Here is a 20,511-nt window from a genome sequence, read left to right as displayed (position 1 = left end):
AGACATGCTATTCATGCTTTGATACTAAAAATAGGTTATACTTTAATATTAAAAAGTAGAGCACCACACAAATATTTACATGAAAAGAATGGTCAGTAAATTCCACCTCATTCCCACCAACTATCTTTTCACTGCTTGTCCGGTGTTTTTTGGATTACCTCTGAAAAATGGAAGACGGTGGTTTCCCTAGGTCAGCTTTTCCTGGCTGCACTATCAATTCTATTATCCTGACAGGCCAGGACACTAGGAAGACAAACCAGTGATACACTCCATGGGAGAACAGCAGACATGGGATAAAGCAGACCCTATCCACCCAAGTGGCAGAGATTTCTTGGGATAAATTTTTGCCTGATGTGCACATGTTAATCAGTATCTTATTTTACATTTCATATCCTCAGAGAGGGAAGACAAAGGTTATATGGTATCGGGTTGTTTTGGTAGCCAGTTAAAATGCAATGTAATAAGAGTATGGAATTAGCAATGTCATCAATTGAAAAAATAATTATTATTCAAACCTTCAATCATTTAACTTCAATTACTGAGCACTTGCTTCTATGTGCCAGGCAACGTGCTACAAACACTGTGGTGGAGACGGTACCTTTCGTCAGGAGAGCTTAGAGTCTGGCAGGAGGGGAGACATGAGGGAGGATTCAGAAAAGGAAAATCTATAATTATAAATTATGCTAAATGTTAGGAAGTAAAAAAGGTGGGTGAAAAAGAGGGAGGATCAATGGCAGTCCCTGGGTCAAACAATATGGTCAGGAAAAGCCTCTCTGAAAAGATGACATTTCAGTTCAGGCCTAAAGGACTAGAAGGATCCTATCATACAAAAAGCAGGAGGGGGACCACTTCAGGCGGAGAGAATAGCATATGTAAGGCGTCAAAGGTGGGAAGGGACTTGGCATGTTGGAGGAAATGAAGGATAGTCAAGGGGCTGGAGCCAGTGAGCAAGGGTAGCATGAGATGAAGCCGAAGAAACAGGGCACAGGATTACCAAGCACCACAGATCAAAGAGTCTGAATTTTCATTTGAATACGCTGAGAAACCACTGAGAGGATTTACATCTAGGAATAATATGACCACATGTGTACTTTTAAAAGACCACTCCTGCTGAAGTGGAATGGCAATGCAACTATTTCTAAGGGAAAAGATCACAAAAAACTTCAAGGAAGAAATGGATCTGAACTAGTCACTGAAAGACAAATATGATGAAGAAGAACATTCTAAACAAAGAAAATAGCATAAGCACAGGCACAGCAGTATGGAGAAAGCACACAGCTCACCCAAATAGCAATGGTAGCTACAACTTGGTGTTTATGGACAGCAGGGAGCAGGAAAGGCAACTGAAAAGGTTATGTTGCAGCAAGATTAGTTAGGGCCTCTAAATTAAGGATACTACACTAAGAGACTTTGATCTTATTTAGATGACTGTGGAAGGTCACTGAAACTTTCTTAACCAGAGAATACAATAGCAATGAGCTACACAATGCTGCATTATGCTGAAGAATCTAGATAAAATAATCAGTATAAATGTTTAGTGAAAAGAACTAGCTTGGTCAAGGGAATAAGGAATTGGTAGGCAAAGGTATTTTGTGACTTTGAGAATAGATCTAAATGGTTTCCCATGCAATCCTGGCTGGGTTAAAAAGCAAGCAAGAGACATTGGATGGAAGAAAAGAGTGAGATTGCTATGGTTTGGAGACAGTTTGGTCCCCCACCAAGTCTCATGTTGAAATTTGATCCCCTGTGTTGGAGATGAGGGCTGGCGGGAGGTGTCTGGGTCATGGGCATAGATCCCTCAAGAATGGCATGGTGTTCCTGTTCTCAAAGTAATGAGTTCTGACACTCTATTAGTTCCAGCAAGAGCTGTTGTTAAAGAGCCCAGCCACCTCCCTCCTCTTTCTTGCTTTCTTTCTTGCCATGTGATCTCTACCCACGCTGTCTCCTCCTTGCCTTCCACCATGAGTGGAAGCAGCTTGAAGCTCTCACCAAAAGCAGATGTAGGCACCATGCTTCTTCTATAGCCTGCAGAACCATGAGCCAAATAAACCTCTTTTCCTTATAAATTGCCCAGCCTCACATACTCCTTTATAACAACACAAATGGACTAAGACAGAGATGAAAGCCAAAGAGCTGAAGGCAGGCTCAAAGACGAGAGAGAAGGAGAAAGACAAGCTGCCAGGTGTGAAAAGGAGCAGAGAATAGCAAGATAATATGACAGAGAAATGGTTTTTGAATTCCATGTTCTTCCCTTCCAAAACTAAGGAATCTCACACTATCTGGAGAACCATGGGACAGTCCACATATACTCCCTAAATGGTCCCAATATAGTCCCCTTCACACACAACCACACAATTGCACCCCTGTGACACTTCTCCCTGTTCTCCCCACTGCCGTATTCATTTGAGAAATGCAGATTCAGAGTCTAAGTACAGAGAGGTAGGATGAAGATGACAATAAATTATGCAAGTAGGATGCTGAAGTTTCTGGTAGTACTTGCCAGGCCTATTACCTAGCTTTATATTTCACCTTAGAGGCAGCGGCTTTTCTCATCATCTTCATTATTTCTTTTAGAAATCTGATGATAATATTTCTTAAAATCAAAAATCATTATTAATAGTCTTTCTCATATGATACGATAATTTCAACTGTTCTGTACGTCATTTTGCACTTATCATCAGGAAACAGCATTTCTGGTCTCAGAAAAGTATAAAAAACAAATGCTACCTATTGTTGACATACCTCAGGTAATTGTTAAATCCTAAGTATAGGTTTTGCTACTCAAACAAAAATTCTTCTAAGAGTTTTTACTCTGTCTGGCTTTAGAAACAAAAATATTTCCTTTTGAATTTGTGGAATCAAAACCAGAAATTCAATTACAGTATTTTATTAAACTTAAGTTTTCTTGGTAATGAAGAAAACAGTTGATGGCCTTTAGCCCGCATTGATATGTGGGCAACATTTTCAGCTTTCCTTCACACCTGCCCCCCAGTACTGCCACCAAATACCACCAATTTTTGTAATTTGGAGGATTCATAAAACGTATAAACCTTACAAGCTTAGTATCATTGTCTACAGATGGAAGAGAAGAAAGAAGCAAGAAGAACCTAAAAAAGAAAAAGAAAAATATAAAACTCCAAGTTAGCAGATTTACAAACAGCTCTTATTTGAGGGAGTAGGTGGCTTAAGGAGAGAAGAGTACAACACAATTATTCTACTAGGTCCATTTTAGTAAGCTCCTAGAAAAAGCAGAGATTTTGAAAACATCATTTTTTAAAATACAATGTCCATATCATTTGGCAGAAACATTTTTTTCTTGCCAATATATTTTAGAAGAGAACTCAATCACTAAATGTATGGAACCAAGAATGAGCCTATTATTGATACAATTAATTTCACACAAAGATGCATTGTAAAAATTTTAAGATTTGTCATAAGTTTTGCTAACAACATAGCAATTTTTTAAAAAATTCAGTTTGTTTAAAAGTATGACTCTTGTAACACCTGCACTGGAGTCACCTAAGGAACTTGCTGCCACACTCTGACACCCACCCAAGGGACTGTGGCTCTGCAAATCAGAGATCATACCTGGGAATCTATCTTTTAACAAAAGTTCCAGAGTTGTTCTGATGTAGGTCGTCCAAAGACTACCCTCTAAGAAACATTATTCTGTATGTTCCCTATTCAGAAAATGCAGCCAATTGCTTCTCAATATAATTATAGTCAAACTCAGCCCCTCAGGACCATCACCGGCAATCAGGACCTGCCCAGCTTTATACTACATGATTTTAAGATGTATGACACAAACACTTCCTCAGCAAACATGGGTGCAACTAGGGATTACAGAATGACCTGCTACATCAGCATCACTGCAGGCAGACACCCGGGAGAAGTGGCAGCTTCTGCAGAGTGCTGATCAACGAATGCAGGTGAAGTGTTTCAGTAGGCCAGCTCTGTTGTAGCTCATAAAGCCTCCTGAAAGACATCAGGTGGACTCTGACAGGACTTGCCTGCAATTGTGAACTACTTTCATTTCTGCTTCTGTGTGTGTGTTTGTGAGCACTTGAGTGAGGATGCAAACCCCTAATTGTGAAAAGCTCCAGAGCTCCTGCAAGAACTTTGTCATATTTGCTCAGTATAGTATCAACAACACTTGTATTAATATGCAATGCTCCAGATATCAGCAGGTCTAATGGGACTGAGGTTTATGTATAGCAAGGGGTATGTCATCAAGGTCCCCTCATTCTAAGCCTCAGAGACTCTCTAAGAGCAAAGAGTGGTCCTAGTCAAACAAAGCATATAATTCAGCATGGTTTTGTCCCAGACAGCATTCACTGCAGTGTTCAAGGAAAAGCTAAAAGGAATGCAATAGTATTATATCTATATTCATATTTAATTAAAAAGAGAGCTAATGGCACTTCCAAGAGGGAGGTCATTCCTTGTTCAGCACAAGATTTCTCTGTGCAAAGCTATTTTGAGAATGGGCAATAAAATAATTCAACATATAAACATTTACAAAAGCTACCATTTCAGTAATGTTATCGACACTTACACTAACAACTCTGAAGATGAGGTACAAATCACAATCCTGCAGCTGGGGGCAGTCATAAGAGAATCAAGATCATCATCCACTGTCAAAGTCCTGGAAATCCACCACTTCCTTCTTCTTTCACTGTGCCTAGAGGCCCCAACTGCCTTCAACAGAGTTATAACATATAAAAAGGTTTATAAGAAGAAAACTTCTATGAAAGAACTTGAATACAACACATTTGGCCCTCTGTAGCCATGGATTCTACATCCATAGATTCAACTATGTGGATAAAAAATGTCATTAGGCCTATGGCCTATGAAGGTTGCTTCTGTACTGAACAAGTACAGACTCTTTTTCCTTGTAATTATCGTCTAGACAATATAATAACTAATTGCATAGCGTTTACATGGTATTAGTTATTGTAAATAATCTAGAGATGATTTAAAATATATGAGAGGATGTATTGGTATACACAAATACTATGCCATTGTATGCAAGGAACTTCAGTGTCCACGGATTTTATTATCCATGGGGGTTCCTGGAACCAATCCCCCTCAGATACTGAAGGACAACTGTATTCCAAAGTTCAAGAGATCAAATAACCATTTTCTCCTGCATAGTAACTATATGAACAGCTAAATGAAGAAAGAAGGACGATGTCCTACAATAAACTCAAAAAGAATACCACGAGATATTACAGATTTAAAATAAGAACCATACACAGTTACACACATTTAAAGAGAAGCACACGAAGGTGAGCCCTGGGCAGACAGCTTGGCTTACCAAGCATTCCGCTAGGTTGGTTTAAAGCCCAATAAGTATACATTTGACTCTTTGGGCAAGGTGTGACATTCAGCTCTGCCTATGTGCGCACATATCTGAATCTTCGAATGCATCTTTGGCTTTACCTCCTTAGAAAATGAATTACAAATTGGGCATCAAGGCATCCAATAGTTCTCAAGTAACATTTACCACATAAAGTTGCCTGTGCCTGCCTGTCTTAAAGCCCACCCACAATTTCATTTTCAATTAGCAGCTCCTCGAAAGGCAGTAATGAAAGCAGTTGCTAAAGAGCATTCAGATGTCACTGAAAGACTGCAAACCTAAACTGTAAATAGCACATTGTGAGTCGCCTGTCACCACCATCAACTCCCACGGGAATCACACAGCACGTGGCTATCACAACCATCTGCTCAGCTCCCCACCAATACCACTGCAAACCATACAGCCACCCACCTCCTCTCACCTCCCACTCATTACCTGTCATGTACAGACTTGTGTAGAGATGGGATTGCTGTGAACAGAGATTAGAATGCAGAGCACACAGAGGCTTATTTCATGTTCTGCAGCTGAGATCTGACCACATGCAGATAACATTGTATGTTTAGGAGAGGGAAGTATAAAATTAAGTTAGCGCAAAAATGCACAGTTTTAAATAAAGAGAGTTCTGTCCTACCCTCATCCACTACCAAAAGTGCACTGGCTAGACCTTGTTAAGAGAAAGACATGTTCGCTTGCTCTTCAATCACTGGTACTGCAGGAATTAATGGGAGCTAGAGCTGAAAATCATTATCATCGCTTTAATCTTTCTTACTCCTCTAACAATACATAGGATTTAAATGGCCCTTAATAAAGTTCTGCACACACATACACATATAACAATTCTTATTTTGGGAAATATAAAAGGTCACTGCTTTATGGAACAAATACTATAGGTATCACGGTCACCCAGGCTGAGTTACTGCCCATTCTTTTAGTTGCAGTTACTTTTCCCATTCAGCTTATTTTGTCTCCATAGCTTTTATTTTATGAGGGGTTAGTTAATGTGCTGTGATGGTTGTGTCTGTGAGGGTGTTTGCAGAGGAGAATGACATGTAAGTGTCAGTGAACTAAGTGGGAAAGATCTGCCCTCAACATGGGCAGGTACCTTCCAATAGACTGGGAGCCTGAACAGAACAAAAACAGAAGAAAGATGAATTGGTCTCTCTTTTCTCTCTCTCTCTGTCTCTCTCTCTCTCTCTCTCTCCTGAAGCTGGGATAGATTTTCCTGCCCTTGGACATCAAAACTCCAGGATCTCCAGCCTTTGGACTCCAGGACTTACCCCAGTGGCCCCCTGGGTTCTCAGACTTTCCAACATAGTCTAAGCCATGGTACTGGCATCCCAGGATCTCCAGCTTGCAGATGGCCTGTCAGGGAAATTTCTCAGCCTCCATAATCACATGAGCCAATTCCCCTAATAAATCCCCTCTTATAAACCTACATATATATCCTATTTGGTTCTTTCTCTCTGGAGAATCCTCACTAATATATGTGCTATGTGTCCCTTTTTAGTCAATTTTTACTATACGTTTATTAAGAGTTACAAATGTCACTTGGTATAAAATTATTCACCACAACGCTCCAAAGATCTGTCTTACTGAAGTCAAGTGATGTTATGCTCACTCTTGCCAACATTCAGGGCTCACAGAATATATCCAAGACAACAATGTGAAGGGTCATTAGACACAAAACCAAAAATTCTAGAATACAAAAAATAAATTGTCACTGCTTACAAATTCCCAAGATAAAGCAAAAACAAAAGCAAAACACCCTTCATATAACTCATTATGATATTAGTGCCAGGTTTACCAATCCCAATTGCAAACCAATACCTTCAATATATTACATAAGTAATTCCAGAACAGAGACAAACCTGGATTGGGGTTCTTCGATAATCACATGTTAAAAACTAGCATGATATTCTTATTCAAGTCAGTCAAGATTCCAAGAGAGATTACAAACAAATCTTTTATTCCTCTCAATCTTTTCTTATATTTTTTCTTATTTGTATAGTTTGGGCAAGAGGGGAAAAGTAGTATGCAGCTTAAATTCATAAAAAGAAAAAAATAAATAATTTTATTTGATACTTTAGCTTGCAATCTCCATATGACTACACAATTTGTCAAAAGCAAATAAAACCACAATTAACATGTTAAACTGGAAATTTAGAAGTATGAGGTAAAAATGGCTTAACTGAGGCTCACATTTCTTAATACTAGCTCAAGGTACCTTCAGGCATCTAACCATTATAACAAATGTATTTATGAAAGAGCACTGGCAAAGGTTATAAGCCTTTTCATTATGAAAGTACAATCCCAAATTACATTAGTGTTTCAAATGCTCTGATTTCTGGAAACCTGTAGGCTCTAGAGTCAAGCTGGATAAATACTTGTGTGATTTTGCCCTACATTTCTACCCCAAACTATTCAGCAGATCTTCAGAAATGTAACTTGAACTGGATCTATCTGTTTAATCAAAGCTTTCCATTATAAATCCTCCTTTGCAAGTTAATTTCTACTAGTAACAAATGTCACAAAAAGCTCCTCAGACAATATGATTAAATCTCACTAAAATAAAGTACCAGCCTCTGGTAGCAAACATTCTCAACAGGAAAAAGCACGGGCTGGGATATACTGCTCCATCAGGCTAGGTGGAAACGCAGCTGGTGGCTTAGTCACCTGGGCCCTTCTATACCACTACAATCACTTACTCCAAAGTAAGGCCAACACACAATGTCAACACACAAAGGAGATGCAACCACCATGCACAGTTCTAGTAATAACTCTAATTTTAAATTCTTGGTACTGGGATCAATCTCTCTTTTTCCCAGAAATCAGTAGACATTTTTGGTATCTATAATTTATAATGTCAACTATAGATCTCCCACCATACTTTCAGAGAGAGGAGCAAATTTCCATTCCCTACAAGAAATACCTACCCAGCTGAACTTGTATACAGATGATTAAACCATATACAGAGCATTCCCACTTAAACCATCTTCACCAGCAATGTAGAGTCTACTGTAGTCAGTAGACTCTAACCAAATTTCTTTATTTTTCTCTCAAATGGTGTTCTCCTATGACCAGAAGCAATCTCAACAGCTTGCCTCTTTCTCTGGGAAATTCTGCCATTAGATGAATGGCTTTTTGGTGCCTAAAACTCAGTTAAAGAGGAAGACTCCAGGATTTACTGTGATGATCCATCCTGGTATCTGTTGGAAGAGTTCTTTTAACCTAAAAATGCCTTCTAGCTCACTTAAGTCTATTTCCTCTGGCTCAGTTCATGCTAGAAAGAAAGGACAGACTAATGGACTAAATGGAGATTTAGAAACCGGAGCCAAATCCAAGAGTTCGCTGAACTCTTATCAACTTTTCATCCTTGCTACTCTATTTTTAAACGCTTTTGCTCTTTCTGTGTTTTAAACAACAAAGTACTAAATTTTTAAAGCATCCCCTATGGTCTAGAAGTTAGACAGTACTGAAATAAAACTAAACTTAATGCCCCAGGAAGAGTTAAGTTTTCCCAAAATGCTTCTCAGGAAGTTATAATTTGGCTGATAGGTTTGGCAAAACATGGCTTCCTTGTGTTCCTCAGTGGTTTCATTGTGACTTTGTCTCCCAATTAGAGAATAAAGATCCTTACAGAGAGGACCTGTGCAACCTTTACAGAGATCTGTCCAACCTTGGTTTTGATTTTCCCACCCCCAAGTCTAAGTAGAGAATAAAAAATCTACCATGCCCTTATTAGTAAAAGCTAAAACTTTTTAATATAATGTCTAAGTGTTCACATCATGGGCAAATAGTTCTGTGTAGGACAAAAATAAGCCTAGGGAGGTCAGAAAGAAATGTATTATTCTGTATAACATATAACTTGCTCCTCTCTTCATCACTTTTTTAACCCCTTTGGGAATTAAGGAGAGTGTTCAAATTTATCATATCAAAAAGCGCATCCATTTGCCAAGACAGTTGCCAGCTCAGCATATTCTAAGTCAGTTATGTATTTATACTTAAAAATATAATCCAACAAGTAAGTTAAGTGCCAGTTAAAATGCTTTCTTTTCACAGTATGGAAAAACATCACAAGAACCGAGGTTTTATAATCAGGAAAAGTAAAGGAAAAAGCAGTGTGGCTTTAGAACTATACAACTTTCTATTAAAAGTATATAATTGCACTCTCAGAGTAAAAAGATTAGTTGCCTTCGACAGATTCTCAGAAAAAAAAAAATCCTATTATTTCCTCTCCACTAAGGAATAACATCTTCCCATAATTACAGGAAAGCTGTGCATTAAATTGTCTTCTCAGGAAGTACCATTTCCTAATAAGATGCAAACCTAATTTACTCTCACCAAGTCAGAAATAAAGACTAAGTTCTCACCTCCTCCCTATTTCACCTGTAGTTCTCAATAAGAGGTACTAAATGATAATCCATTAATTGAGAAATGCTCCTCAAGGCTCACTCACATGTCAAGGTCCCCTCCCAGATAAGATGGTCAGATTCAGTTTCCTTATCTGATATGAGGCAAAGGAATGAGAAAAAGTAATTGTGATGTGCATAGGCATCTGGCATGACAGGAAAGCAATCTCAACTATTCTTAGGACAAGCTTTTGAACATCCACTGTGGCCATTAAACACTTGTATGTCATCTTTTACCAATGATCACACAACAGATGGCACTTATCTGGGCTGACACACAATGGACCATGCCTCTTCCTCCAACTACAAATGCATCTTAGCCTCTGTGAAGATATTTAAAGGAGCAGCCTATCAGTTATGGGCTGATAGACTCTAAAACAAAATTACCTTCAGACCTACAGACTCCTTCACAAACCTCTACAACACTATATTCTTCTGTGTTATTCATAAATTTAAAGAACCATATACCTCAAAGGGAGAAGCCTAAGAAATATTCTAGTCCAAGCCCCTACATTTTCCAGATCGATAGCACTGTGCAGTGATTTGTCTGGGGTTTCATAATAGCACTGTGATTCTAAGAATATTATAAATGAAAAGTATCATGACCTCACCTCAATTATCAACTTCTGCTTCCCTTCTCACTAGAAATAGAACACTTGATTGGACTGTATATTTTGGCATCAACATTGAAGATAGGAAAACACCACTTGTTTTTAAAACCTTTACATAGGGCCAAAGATGATTCATTCTTTCCTTTTCCCTGATTCATAAAGAGTCAAAATAATTGCTTTTCAAATATTTTGCCTAAAACAAAGATAGTTTTGATTTCAAATACCATCAGTATCAGAAGGTTGACCCCTAAGACTAAAAGTTACTCAAATTTAAGAAGCTAAGTCCTAGATTTCTTTTATGACCATATACTCTTTAACAGGAGGACCCTAAAACTCTTAGAGTAGAAAGAAGTATAAAGAAGAATTCCGAGGACAGAAAATAGAAAAGTCACATCATGTCCAGGAGAAAGAGATTCAAGGATGAGGATCCACAGCTTAGTGTTGGCTCAGAATTAAATTGGTTTCTTGCCTGAAAAGGTAAGAAGACTTCCTCTTAACCTCGCTTGGAGGGAGGGCCTGAGGGAAAGGTGGGTGGTTACCTTGCAACCTCTTTCCACTGGGAATAATTACTTTTCTCACATATTTCACACAGAGAAGCATGAATTAGGAGTCACAAATACCACAGGAGCATCACCTTTTATAGAACCTAGCCTTTCCTCCCTCTCCCCAACTCCCTGTTAAAAAAAAAAAAAAACTTTATTCAAATATGGGTTACTTTCAAACTTTGTAGCTGTTTCTGTTGCCTGAACTTAGTTATTTATCCCATTTCTTGTTTTGCTTTCATAAGCCATTTCTATGATGACAGTCACTCCATATGACCAAACTACTCATGTACTTTCTAGAAATACTTGTAGACTACCTCCATCCTCTGACCTGGACTTTGCTTTCTCTTCATGCCCAATCCTTATCTCAAACAAAGGAGGCAGAATCAATGTACAGGGAAAAGAGAAAGCTGTGGAACCAGAGATATCTGTGCCTAAATCCTGGCTCTGTCTCTCACTGTTAAATGGCCCCAGACAAGTAACTTCATCTCTATGAGCCCCAGTTTCCACATCTGTAAAGTAGCCATGGTATTACTTACAAGGCAGGTTGTTGTACAAATTACAAGTTATACTATACAAACTCCCCACTGAATCACTGTAGCATGGTATACATTAGGTAAATGTTAATAATTACTATTATAACTCCAATCTGGCATTTCAGGACACATGTGTACCTTCAGAAACACTGTGCTGGGTGTCAGATTTGGGGCATTACCCTGGGAGCCTGAGTCCATGCTGAAATCCACAGCTTTAGATGTTTTCTCAGGCGATATCCTTCATTACCCATCAGGCAGAATTCTAATACCAAACTGCCCACTACATCTTACTGAGGCTTTTGATCCTTCCAATCTTTCAACTAAAAAATCACCAAAAGAACACTCTTGATTCTTTATAAGAGTTGAATTCCTATCAGGCTGACCATTATCAAATAAACTTCTTAAAAGTAAAAATTTCATTAAGTCCTAGGAAGGGACCAGAAATTTGTATTTAGTAAGGCTTATGATATGATTTTAAAGGTCTGGGAGGTTTTGGAACAACCAAAACCAGATCTGTATGATCCCAGATCTTTCCCCTCTGCAGAGAAACATCTGCAAACTAGAAATTACCTGTTCGGCTTCTACTTAGCAATACCTGCTTTGTAAACCACAATTCCTCCTCTACTTTCTTCAAGTTATAATCAATCCTACCCAATAGTGCTGCCAAAAACAAACAAAACACTCCCAGGACACAGGTAACTCCACAGGCACTAAAGCCTTTGGATTTGTGCAGAAAATTTGCTATAAACAGCTTCATTTCTCATTATTAATCCATCTCATGTGGGGATTTCCATAGGCAGAAAGGCTTTCCAAATGCCAAGAGCTATATTTTCTTGTGGATCATTGAAATCTAATTATTAACAGGCCAGTAAGCAACACTTCCAGACTTTCATACAACCAGCAAATCCAAAGATAGTCCTGAATTATGGGCTATAGAGAACAACTAAGGCACTGAAAGGCAAATTCATTTTTTTGCCATTGCACTCCCACATGCCACAATATTTGAGCTTCCCTGGAAAATATAAATCTTATGCAAGGCACTGTTCACCTACAGACAACCATTTTTAGCACTTCAGAACCATGAGATGCACAATGTATGTGATCGAATCTGCCTGTTCCATTTGTCCTAATTATGAAGATCTCTCCCTTATAAGCCAGTCCATCTTGATAATTATCAAGACTTCAGTCTGCCCTGAAAACTAATAACACCAGCATCAAGTTTTGTTGCACATCTGACTGAAAGGTTACCACGCTGAAGTTTCAAATCCTGATAACACTGAGATTGGGTTTTATAACTGAGATTGGGTTTTATATTCTTTTAGAAGCAACCATAGGAAAAAACAAACCCAAGCTTCCTCACCTGTCTGAGTCCTTTCGGCATTTTCTTTCTCTTCCTGAGGTGCTGGCAGAGATTGCGGTCATTTTCTCTATCTGAGCTGTAGTGGTGTGGGTGGCTGAGTCTGCTCTTCTTCGAATGAAAGGACAAGCCATTGGTAAGTGCTTCTCGTTTCTTCTTGGTCAAAGGGGTCTGGCGTTTCTCCACACGTTCCTGAGGCTTAAGTGCTACATCTTTCTATAGAAGAAAAGAGAAGGAAAAGGAAGTGGTGGTTATATAGGTATCTAGGGTCATATCTAAAATAGAGGCTAAATAGAGTTACTAGAATGGAGAAGGGAGATAGGAAAGTGGGGTATGAGAATACCTAAAACTAAGAAACATGGCTCTCAATTTTTCTGAATCCCTAATGCCACCACAAACACATCCTTTCTATTCTTTTTGCATTAAAAAAACTCCACATAACACTTGTATCTGTCATTGAAAGTGATTTCACCGCTGCCTGGAATAGTGGCTCTCTGTTTGATTTAGTGCTGGGTCCAACATACAATGACATTCAACAGGGAAGCTCAATATACTCATTTCCCAAGTTGGTACATCAGTTATGTTTCAGAAAAAGAGTACTAAATGCATGCTCGATTCAAAAGAAATGGCACAAGACTGAACATATCAGGGCTAGGTGGATGTGAGCCAACAAGAAAGAAACTTTCAATTTATATGGTTAAAATGTTTGCTTAATGCATTATATTTTTACCACATGTTCCTATGAGCATCCTTAATTTCCATCTTTGCAAAACGTAACAACAATATGATCAACAAAATCAACAGAAACTTTTCATGTATTCCTATGTGTAGTTGGGAATGAGGGAATGGGTAGCAAAGGGGTAATCAACCAACATCACTGAATGGAGAGCTGCATCTGTAGAAACTATAGGTAAGCATTTCAAGCCAAGTGACCTGATAGAGTTCTGTGCCTGAAGGCAGCTCAGGAAACAGCAAGATACTAAAAGGCCTGGGTTTTTAAATGTCCAGACACTGACATTATTCATTACAAGACTTGGAGTAAGTCACTGCAACTCTGAGCTCACTTGCAAAATGAGCTCACAGAACATTAAATGACCCTAAGAAATGCTGTACACACTAAGCACTAAAATGAAAATGATCTGGCATTCAATTATCTGTAAATGAGTGGATATGATCCTCTGTACACAGAAAATGCTCCTTCATGGGGCCTTACCCCCACCTCCAGTTTCTGTGGTTCTAAATGCACATTTAAAAATAAAAGAAAAAGAAAAATTTCCTTTTACCCATTTCGCTTTCTCAAAATACCACTCTCTTTCCTCCTTTCCACATCCAATATTCTCAAGGTAGTTATCTATTCTGCTCCTTCCCAATATTCCACAACACCACACTTGATATACATGGGCCTCCCTTCATGTCTTCACCCAAATAAGCCAAGCCCATTAATTTGAGACTTTTGGCCTTGCTGTGTGGTCTGAATGTTTGTGTGTCCCCCAAATTTACACGTTGAACTCCTAATCCCCAAGGTGATGATATTAGCAGGTGGGGCTCTCTGGGAGGTGATTATGTCATAAGTATAGAGGTCTCATGACAGGAATAAGGCCTTTATAAAGAGTTTAAGGAAGCTTGTTTGCCCCTCTACCATGTGAGAACACAGCTATAAGATGCCATCTTAGAGGAATGGGCCCTCACCAGATGCCAAATCTGTTGGCACCTTGATCTTGGACTTCCCACCCTCCAGAACTGTGAAAAATAAACATTTCTTGTTTATAAGCTACCCCAATTTAAGGTATTTTGTTATAGCAGCCTGGACAAACTAAGATAGGCCTTTATACTGTTTTGTCTTGATCTCAAAAGCTCTCCCTTAGATGTTCCTTGTTTTTCTAATTTAAGAACTCTCAGCAGTGCTGCCCACTAAAGGAGACCTTTCTTGTAATGCAAAGCACTCTGTTCTCAGGCCTTCACTCATTCAACAAATATTTTTTGTGCACCTAGTATATGCCAAGTATAACCTGACCACAGACCTATATAAGTGCAGGGAAGATAATGGTGTAAGAAAAAATCCCCACCCTTACAAAACCCAGAATTTATGGGACAAATACTAATCAAATCACACAAATATGTAACTATAAACTGAATTAACTGCTCTAAAGGAAGGTAAAGGGTGCTAAAACTGGGGGAAATTATCTAGTCCAGAGGAGAAGGCTGGAGCTGAGGAAATGACTGCCATTTGACCTACATCTGAAAGACTGAGCAAAGACAACAGCTTGTGCAAAGGCCTTGAGGCAGCTAGTAGCATAATCTCTTGAAAGAATGTGAAATAGGGCAGGGACTAAGTAGTTCATCTCAGTAACCCCAGTGCTTCACATAATAAGTACTTCATATAAGCCAGGCAAATAGTGGGTGGTCAATATACAGATCGCTAAATACACAAATAAATGAGACAACTAGACAAAACATCCAAACCTATAAAGAACAATGTGATTTAAAAATATCCTAAACTGCCTCTACTACATGGTATAGCAAGCTAGAAAAGCTGACAGAAGCAAGAAACAGGAAATCTAGTGGGCTCTGCTGGTAAAGAAGAAGGATCACAGCAAATAGCAAGAAACCCCAGAAAAGTGGAAAGGCCTTATCCTTAGAGCAGGAAGATATCAAAGATAAATCTTATAAGGCAAATGAATAGCTTCTGGTCTAACTTTTAGCTGCTACCACTACAGATGATTTACCCTTTGCCGTCTCCTGAGGTAACGAGGCTATGGCAAGAAGTGTTTTAGGGGACAAGCCGAGATCAAAGAAAGTGCACATGGCCATTGATTCCACAATCCCAGACCTTGCACACTATGCCTAATACACGGTAAATGTTCAATAAATGTTTGCTGAATTCCTTTGTGCAGTGTCCACTACTTCAGTCAGCTATGTCAGAAGTATCTGTTCAACTCAAAAATGTTCTGTGTTCACTCTCACATTTAACCAAAATGGTCAGCTATCATGAAAAGATATTCAGGAACCATGGCAATGCCAGCAGAAGGAGCCAGGTGAGTTCCATTTGGGGCTGCATCTATATAATGTGATTAAATTGTACCACTTCTAACGTAATATAAAAACTCCCCACAGGGTAAAAAACTCCTTTTCTTGTCCACAATCCACCATGTCCTTCATCATATGCATGTAGAGTATCATATTAATAAACAAATGATATTTAATAATGTATCAACTGTGCTTTTAAAAAAACTATGCCATTCTCTTTGGAGACCAAATCTTTCATACTGAAGGTGCTTCCAAAGTATATTGAAAATTATGTGCAATTCCATACAAATGTGAATTAATATTTATGAAAGTATGTTATCATTTTTTCCAAATCCATTTTATTTTCATGTAGCATATTAATCAAGGCATTCTCACTGCACTCCTGAATAGCTACAGAGCAAATGGACCCCATGCCGTGACATTAGCTCGTAAGAGACCAGCTGAAGTCTTAGCAGCAGTAGTACAATCATCTTAGCTCCAATTAATACTGAGATTTTCCACTCTAGGGGAGGGTGGCAAAGAGGGAGGATCGGAGTGTGTCTAGAGGTGATGGCTTAAGAAGTAAAAGGAAATGAACAGTCTATAAAATGTTTTTATTATGTAATAATAAATTTATATTTTCAAAAATTGATTTATATTTTCAAAGACTAAAGATTATTTTTTTTAAGATACATTTTTATTTATAAATTACTATATAGACCCTTTGGTACAAATTCGGAATAAATCAGGCCACTGTTTGTTCATTCCCTCTGTAAACATTTATTGACTGCTTACTATGTATAAAGTAAAATAATCATTTAACTTTTCATTTATTGTCTTGGGACGGAAATTGAAAAAAACTGCCCACTATAAGCAATAAGAATCAAAGACAAATAGATTGATTATAAACTAATCATCTTATCAACATTCAGACGAGTTGTATACATGATTACATATATGTGTATGTATACCCACCAATCCACCACCAACCAACCATTGGCAACTAATTTAAGAACTTCTGAAGCCAGGTGTAGTGGATCACACCTGTAATCCCAGCAAATAGGGAGGCCGAGGCAGGAGGATTGCTTGAAGCCAGGAGTTTGAGAGTAGCCTGGGCAACATAGCGAGACACTTGTCTCTACAAAAACTTTTTTAAAAATTAGCCAGGCCTGGTGACACAAAAACTATAGTCCCAGCTATTCAGGAAGCTGAAGAAGGAGGATTGCTTGACCCCAGGAGTTTGGGGTCATAGTGAGCTATGATCACCCCACTGCACTGCAGCCTCACTGACAAAGACTCTATCTCCTAAAAAAAATAAGTAATAATTTCCTTAAAGAAACTTGGGCAATCTCTATAGTATTGCTATAATATGGGGAGGAAAACTGTCTGGTTTATAAAACAACTTGTTGGGATCAATGAAGAGCAATTTTCAAAGGCTACTGAATCTACCGTGATACAGGCTAGTGGTTCCAAAGAGAAACTGTCCATCAGAACTACCCGCAGTGTTTTTTGAAAATAAGATGACTGTGCGCCATACGTTGCAGGGGAAACATTTAGCAAATGAATGAAGGGTGGCAAAATATGCCACCCCAAAATATGCCACTTTCGTATAAGGACTATTTTAAGCTAAAGGCACTTGAAAAACAGCAGATACAAAAGGGACACTCTGCCCTCCCAGTACCAGGAAGAAAGAAACATTATCACCAGAGAGATCCAGAGAGGGGAGAAAATTCCCACATGAAAGACGTCCTCCTTGTAGCAGGAGAGAAGAAACTTTCTTGTTACCAGAGATGGGGGAGGGGTGTCCAAGCTGAGAAAAATCTGTACAAACAGATCTTTTTAAAATAACACTCATCTTCCTTTAGCCTCCCCAGACATTTTTGGTTACTTTTCCACAACTGCCACTCTGTTCAACCTACTAAATATGCATTTAGGTATTGCCACTTCTTTGGGTCTTCATTTTCATGCAAGGGCTCCCACATACATGTAAAAATCTGTATGCTTTTCTTTTGTTAATCTATCTTATGTCAACTTAGTTCTCAGGCCCAGCCAGAGACCCTAACAGGGTAGAGATAAAAAAATATGCCTCTCCTACAGAAGCACTGGGAGAGAAAGGGTAGGAGAGCAGAAGGATAAGGAAGAGATCAGTAAAAAACGCTTTAAGGCAGTCATTTGAAAATCATAGAAGCAGCAGGAAAGAAAGCAAGAAAGCCAGCCAGCCACCAACAGAAGGCTGGCTGTGAGGTAAAAAGATTTAGACATACTGGCTGGCAAAAGAGGTGGTGAGTGTATAAGCCATGCACAACAGATGGGAATAGGTTTCAAGAAAAGTTGAAATTATGTGATTTTTAGGTCACTGGTGATGGAGGGCAGGGTCACAGAAGCACATATGCTGAGAAGCTCAGAGACTGACTAACAAAAGCAATTTCCTTCAACACCCAGCCTTCTACAAAATAGGTGATCTTGCTCTTGACTTTCCCTTCTCCCAAATTACAATCTTCCATCAAAGGCTTCCTCTGCCACTCCTGAATTCCAAAATGAGATGGTTCAGTGTTGTGCAAACTAGGAGAGAGCAACAAATTGCAGAGGAAACACCATGCAGGCTGCAGGGCTCCATTTGCTGATTACAGATGAAGCCAGAGACAATAGAAAATGAGGGCACAACTTGCCTGCCTTGCATGAAATGGGTTTTAGAAAATCTCCATCTGGTCTATGGCCATACCACCCTGAACGTGCCTGATCTCATCTGATTTCAGAAGCTAAGCATGGTCAGGCCTGGTTAGTACTTGAATAAGAGAAAGTCTCCATCATATTTTTCCAAGCAAACTAATCTCAGAGCAGCCCATCACTTATACAGCATTTGTGGTGTGTGTGTGTACATGTGCCTATGTGTATGTATATGTGTAAGAGAGGGATGCAATTTAAACAGAACCTTTTCTGTTAGTTGCTCGATCTTAGGGACTTAACAAAGAAAATACCAAAATACCAAAGAAGCCAGGAGAAAAAGAAAAAGTGCTTTGCCCGTCTCCATCAATTGACAGAATATGCTTTCATTTTAGTCTGTCAAGTCCTTTGCTGATTTATTGTGTACCATTTGTACTTGTTTTTGAATGGTTTTATAATATAAACATTGATTTCATCAATGCATCAGTACAAAAGAAGTGAGTCTACAATGATAAGAAGTGAAAACTTAGAAAGGAAAACACAGCTCTTTTAAAACTTAACTCTATTTTGATGTGTCCACAATGGTCCCCCACTTTGGACTTTTGGGCAAATGGACTTTTGAACAGACTTTCAGGGCCTAACCTGTTTAATAAATAGAGGAGACTATGCCAAGATATCCAGCAGGGCACTCAAAATTCAATCCCTAATGTTCACATCTTCTAAAAACAAAAATGACAATACCTATTATGTGCCATATACTTTACCATCTATTGAAAATATTTAAGTAAGGATTCCTAAACTCAGGCTGCTTAATCAGGACAACAGGCAAATCAATGAAATTTTACAGTAAAGTGGGTTACGTGAGGAGCAAGTACAGTGCTCTGTACTGCCATCTCTTACACTGCATCCCTGTATTGCAGGGAGATAGAAAAACAGACCAGTGGAACAGAATAGTCCAGAAAAGAGACCTGCACATATACAAACACCTAATTTTCAGCAAAAGCAGTTCTGTGGAGAAATAACAGTCTTTTTAACAAATACTGATGGAACAAGTAACCATGTGCAAAATAAATTACTTTTTATCCATACTTCAATCTAAATAAAAGAATTAACTTCAAATGTATAATAATCCTAAATATAAAATTTAAAACCACACAACTTCTGGAAGAAAACATAAGAGAAAACTCTTATAATCTTGGGTCAGGCAAAGATTTCTTGGATTTGATACCAAAAGCACAATCTATAAAAGAATAAACTGATAAATTACATTTCATCAAGAATTAAAACTTCCACTCTTGGCCGGGCGTGGTGGCTCACGCCTGTAATCCTAGCTCTCTGGGAGGCCGAGGCGAACGGATTGTTTGAGCTCAGGAGTTCGAAACCAGCCTGAGCAAGAGCGAGACCCCGTCTCTACTAAAAATACAAAGAAATTAATTGGACAACTAAAAATACATAGAAAAAATTAGCTGGGCATGGTGGCGCATGCCTGTAGTCCCAGCTACCCGGGAGGCTGAGGCAGGAGGATTGCTTGAGCCCAGGAGTTTGAGGTTGCTGTGAGCTAGGATGATGCCACGGCACTCTAGCCCGGGCAACACAGTGAGAATGTGTCTCAAAAAAAAAAAAAACTTCCACTCTTCAAAATATACTGCTAAGAAAATGAAGAGACAAGCCACAGAATGGAAAGAATACCTGCAAAATGTATATATGTTAAAAGTTTTGTATACAGAATATATAAAAATTCTTAAACCTAAATAAAAAGAAAACAACCCAATTTTTTAAATAGGCAAAAGGTTTGAACAGATACTTCACTAAATAAGACAGCTGGATGGCAAATAAACACATGAAAAGATGCTTAACATCAGTAGTGACTAAATACAACTAAAACCACAATGAGGAACCACTACATACATATTAAAATGGCTAAAATGAAAAAGAATCACCATAGCAAGGGTGGGCAAGGATATGAAGGAATTCTCATACACTCTGGTGGGAATGTAAAATGGTACAACTTTGGAAAACAGTTTGGTGGT

The 20,511-nt window shown here is 38.7% G+C and overlaps 1 protein-coding gene across 2 annotated transcripts in view; it reads right to left on the bottom strand.

Annotated features, from left to right (window-relative positions):
• The window catches only part of AUTS2 (autism susceptibility candidate 2), a 1,232,042-nt gene that overhangs the window by 910,336 nt on the left and 301,195 nt on the right, over positions 1–20,511 (bottom strand). For both annotated transcript variants that reach the window (XM_012640369.1, XM_012640368.1), the window contains exon 2: positions 12,815–13,027. In XM_012640369.1, the coding sequence (XP_012495823.1) occupies positions 12,815–13,027 (213 nt within the window). The remainder of the gene's footprint in view (positions 1–12,814; positions 13,028–20,511) is intronic.

The sequence above is a fragment of the Propithecus coquereli genome, unplaced genomic scaffold (assembly GCF_000956105.1).
Source record: "Propithecus coquereli isolate 6110/MARCELLA unplaced genomic scaffold, Pcoq_1.0 Scaffold150, whole genome shotgun sequence".
NCBI lineage: Eukaryota > Metazoa > Chordata > Mammalia > Primates > Indriidae > Propithecus > Propithecus coquereli.
Note: the sequence above shows the minus strand (reverse complement) of the source record. Positions and strands in the feature narration are given on the sequence as shown.